Consider the following 4,983-nt stretch of genomic DNA (forward strand, 5'->3'; position numbering starts at 1 on the left):
GGGTGTTGGGATTGAACCCAGGTTCTCTGCAAGAGCAGCCAGTACCTACTGAGCTGTCTCTCCCACATGGTACACCCTGTGACTTTTCTGTGCCTTGTCACCAAGATCAGTGTGATGTGTGAAGCCCACAGCCCCTGTACCCTCCTCCAGCACTTAGCAGCCCAAACACAGCAGCCAGAGTGACAGCTTAAACACAGGGTCATCATCAATGAGGAGCCAGACAAATCACCCCAGACCCTGGCCATTGCCAACACGGAAACAAGAAACCACCTCACTGAGACCAGTTTCTCAACCTGTGGGTTGCAACCCCTTTAGGAGTCAGGCATCCCTTTCACAGGAGCCACATATCAGATAGCCTGCATACCAGATATTTAAATTGTCATAACAGTAGCAAAATTAGTAACAAAGTAGCAACAACAATAATTTTATGGTTGAGAGGTCACCCCAACCTGAGGGACTGTGTTAAATAAAGGATGGCAGCATTTGGAAGGTTGAGAAACACTGTTGTAAACAATTTTATTTGCATGTCAACTTGAGCCCTCTCTTTAAGTGCAAAGTAGGCATCCATCAAAGTTAGTTGTAGACAGAAGACAAAGGACAAAATAACCTCTCCTCTGCCCACTTCCTTTTGCCAGGCTGTGAGCACTTCAGATACATAGCGAGAAGTTAAAACACCATTCAGGCAAGCAGGCTCTACGGACTTCTTTCTTTATACTCTTTGAGATAGTATATAGTTTTTAAATCAATGTATTAAAAAAATCAAATGTGTCTACATCTACACCTCCCCAAAATGAATGACGTCATTGTATAAAAATAAGATCATAAAGAGGACCATGAGAAGGCAGGCTTGGTGGCATATGCCAAAATTCCTAGCAGAGGCAGGAAGATCTCTCTGAGTTCGAGGCCAGCCTGGTCTACATAGTGAGTTCCAGGCCAGCTAGAGCCTCAGAGAAACCCTGTCTCAAACAAAACAAAAACAGATGTAGTAGAACACACCTGCAATCCTAGCGCTCAGGTTGCTACAGCCGTAAGTTGGAGTACTAGGCCAGCAGGCCTGCATAGCAAGACTGGGGGGGGGGATTTAAAAGGAAGAAAGGAAGGGAAAGAAGGAAGAGGGGAGAGAAGGAGGGAGAAAGCCAGTAAAGGTATGGGCGGCGCTGCCTGCCTCTGCAGCCTCCATTCAAGCATGGAGGTAGAAGGAGTCTGCAAGGGAGGGAGGCACCCTGGCGGCTATCACGGGGCAGGCAGGGTGCAAAGGCCCTGGGTTCCCCTCACAGCTGTTCCTCTTGCTCTCTGTGTTCCACATCTGCTCTAGCCTCAGCCCTCAGTACCCTGAGGTTCCTAGCCTCGCCTGCCCTGGGGACTCTCTTAGGCAGAGCTGGCAACCGGGGAGTGTGCCAGAAGGCCCTTCTGCGCTTGCGAAACCATGAGAACCGTCCTGGGGTTTGAAACCTCACCGTCTTTACCTGTTTCTGGGCCCTAGGTCCCCGGCGCATCCCTAAGGTAACAGAACCAGAGGAGGCTTCCGCTACAGCCTGCGGTCCAGTCTCCTCCCTCTGGTCATGGAGGACCCCTGCCTCCTGGTCAGCCGGGACCTCCACCCTCTGATTTTCTGCAGCTTCAATCCCTTGGTTAGCTGGGCCTTCTGCCCTCTGACTAACTATGGCTTCTGCCCTCCGGTCAGGTAGGGCTTCCGTCCTCTGATTCGCTGCAACCTCAAACTCATGATTATCTGGGGCCTCTGCCTTCGGATCCCCCGCAGCCTCTGCTTCATGATTAGCTGCAGCCTCTGCCCTTGGATTAGCTGCTGCCTCTGCTTCATGATTAGCTGGAGCCTCTGCCCTCGGATTAGCTGCAGCCTCTGCCCTCGGATCAGCCGCAGCCTCTGCTTCATGATTAGCTGGAGCCTCTGCCCTCGGATTAGCTGCAGCCTGTGCCCTTGGATTAGCTGCAGCCTCTGCCCTCAGGTTAGGTGCAGCCGCTGCCCTCAGATTAGCTGGAGCCCCTGCCCTGGAATTAACCGGAGCCTGTGCCCTCGGATTAGCTGCAGCCTCTGCTCCACGTTCAGCGGGAACCTCTGGAGGTCCCTCAGCTGGCATGCCTGTCCCCTGAGCTGGGAGTGGCGCCTGCTCCTTCCTGCACCTCCTCAAGGAGACACACTTGATTTTGGGCTTCCAGCGTCTGGTACTCAGTGTCTGGTCGCTCCTGTCTCCTGTGTTTCTGGAGCTATCGTCCCCCCTGGTGTGGCTGCGTCTCAATTCTCCAGCCCTCTCAGCTGCCACGACAGAGGCCTGGCCCACCTCGGAGCCAGATCTGGGTGCCCAGCCCTTCACCCTCTGTTTCAGCTTCCCCCAGGACTCCCGCCATCTGTCTGCCTTGGATGGCCTGGGACCCAGGTTGTCCTCAAACATGGGCACTGGCAGATTGACTCGGCGACGTGGAGGTGGCACACTGGGCTTCTTCTCTCCACGACGGAGGAAGGCCTCCACCAGCTCCTGATCATCCTCGCTCTCCACGTCGCTGCCCAGGAATTTGCTGCCCAAGTAACTGACGGGCATTTTGCGCACCTTTCTGGCCTTCTGGGAGCCCTTGTTGCCTTTGGCTTTGGAGGTCTCGAAGTCACTCAACTCGCTGTCGCTGGCGTTGCTGCTGTCATAGGTGCCTACGATCAGCCGAAGAGGAGGAGTGGCCATCTGTGGGATTCTCCTCACTCGGGGCTGCTTGGCTTTCTTGGGAGGCTGGGGTGGGTGTGGGGTGCTCTTTTCGATGATTCTGGCCACGTCTTCCAGGGTGCGGCCCTCTTCCTGCAGAAACTGGATCAGCCGCTCGCGAAACTCAGCTTCCTTGGTGGCGGGCTTGGAGATGACTCTCCACACGCCCCCAGCCAGCCGGACCTCCCGGGGGATGAGCAGATAGTCAACATCCTCCCCAATCTGCAGCATCCCCACCGTGGAGTCTTCCTCTTTGCGGAACACCTTCCCGATCTTCTTAAAGGTGCCCACGGGCCTTAAGGCCTCCACTAACACGTCCAGATCGACATCTTTGCAGACATCAGGGACGCTCCAGAGAATCAGGCAATCGGGGGAGGGGAGGAAGCCCCAGGGGAACCAGCCCCCGACGTGGCTTTTCTCGAGAGTCTTTAAGATCTCCAGAGTGGACGCTGGGGTGGGGGGCTAGAAGCCCAAACAAACAAAAAACTCAGCTTCTAGTTTTGGGGAGGGGGCAGGGAGGGTTCCAGCAACTCTGCTCATGCAGAGTGTCACCTCCCTGCAATTTTCTCCTCAGGCGACAAGTCCAAGTTGGGTTTCCCCCACCCCTCGGAGTTGTAGCTAGCAAATTTCCAGGATGCTTACGTGAACTGAGGTGCGGTCAGTTCCGAGGCTCAAAGCTCGGTCCAAACTGAAAACGCCCCGGGTCCAAGCTAGCAACGCATGGGCTCTGCTCGCTTCTCGCTTGGCCCCGACACTCGGGGTGCAGCTGAAAGTTTGTGGGAGAACTCTGCAGACAAAGGCGGCTCAGCGTGACCGTTCAATATGGCGAGGCGCTTAAAGGCCTCCGCCCAGCCCCGAGGAGGGTCTCCCGCCCCCAGGAAGGTTGCCACCCGCTCCAGGCCGACCTTTCTTGCTGTCTGCCGTGGAGCTGAGAGCGGCAGGAAGTTTCTGGGCGCCCTCCCCTCCTGGGTGAGGCCCACCTACTTCTCATCTTACACTCTCTGCCTGGGAAGACTGGCAGCGGAGCTGTCCACTCCCTTCAGGGCAGCCTCCCTCTCCACCACTACAGAGGTGTGGCCGCCCCCAGGGCCTCGCTGGGGCCGTGGATTCCCATCTCAGCTTCCAAACCCCACGTCATGGTCTTCCCAAACACACACGCACACACTCAAGGCAGCAGGTCTCCAACCTGCCATCCTCGAAGTGCAAGGCTAAGAAGTGTGTGTAACTATGGCCGAGATCTTTTGAAGGCCATTGCAGTTACCGGGATGGGACCAGAGAGATGGCTCAATGGTTAAGAGCTTGGACTGCTCCTGCAGAGGACCTGGGTTGAGTCCCAGGACCCACGTGATGGTTCATAATCCCGTTATTCCAGGCCCAGGGGGTCTTGTGATCTCTGGGGCACTGCACACACGTAGTGCACATAATACACGCAGACAAGACATTTGTGCACATAAGAAAAGGACGGGCAAGACAACTCAATAGATAAAAACATTTACCATGCAAGCCTGCGGACCTGAATTCAACCCCCAGTACACACATAAGCCAACTCCACAAATTGTTGTCCAATCTCCACACACATAGACTAAACATATGCAAATACATACACTATGATAAACATTTTAAATATTTTCTTAAAAAAAATAAATCTTTAAGACCAAAGAGATGTCGTGATACCATTAGTTCTTAATTTGCTATGTATCCCACGTGACCTCAGACAGTGATCCTCTACCCCATTCTCTGAGTGCTGGCCTTCAGAGCATGCCCGGGCTACTATGCCAGGATGAAAGACAATGTTTTCAACAACGACGACAACAACAAAAACCAAGTAAAGAAGTGACTTTAGGGGTTAGAGAGATGGCTCAGTGGTTAAGAACCCTGACCACTCTTCCAGAGGACATAGGTTCAATTCCCAGCACCCATGTGGCAGCTCACAACTGTCTGTAACTGCAGTTGCCAGGGACCCCACCCTTGAACAGACATGCATACATGCAGGCAAAATACCAATTAACATAAAAATAAATAAATCCTTTTAAAAAGGATTAACATCGGTATGTAACAATTAATGCCAATATAAACACATCTACCAGACATGGAGTGCACAGTTGTGACCCCAGTACTTGGAAGCGAGAGGAAAAAGAAGGTGAGGTCATTCTCAGCTACAAAGAGAGTTCAAAGCCAGCCTGGGTTATAAGAGATCCTGTCTCAAATAACAACAACCCTAGGGACTGGCTAGGTGACTCACTCAGGTCTTGCTGCTCTGGATTTGGTTCCC

The 4,983-nt window shown here is 53.4% G+C and overlaps 1 protein-coding gene across 1 annotated transcript; it reads right to left on the reverse strand.

Annotated features, from left to right (window-relative positions):
• Positions 1 to 974: 974 nt before the first annotated feature.
• Positions 975 to 3,281, reverse strand: Ccdc8 (coiled-coil domain containing 8). The gene has a single exon (XM_051207244.1). It carries the CDS (start codon positions 2,940 to 2,942, stop codon positions 1,272 to 1,274), a length of 1,671 nt encoding a protein of 556 aa, XP_051063201.1. The 5' UTR covers positions 2,943 to 3,281; the 3' UTR covers positions 975 to 1,271.
• Positions 3,282 to 4,983: the final 1,702 nt, after the last annotated feature.

This window comes from Phodopus roborovskii, unplaced genomic scaffold (genome assembly GCF_943737965.1).
Source record: "Phodopus roborovskii unplaced genomic scaffold, PHOROB, whole genome shotgun sequence".
NCBI classification, from domain to species: domain Eukaryota; kingdom Metazoa; phylum Chordata; class Mammalia; order Rodentia; family Cricetidae; genus Phodopus; species Phodopus roborovskii.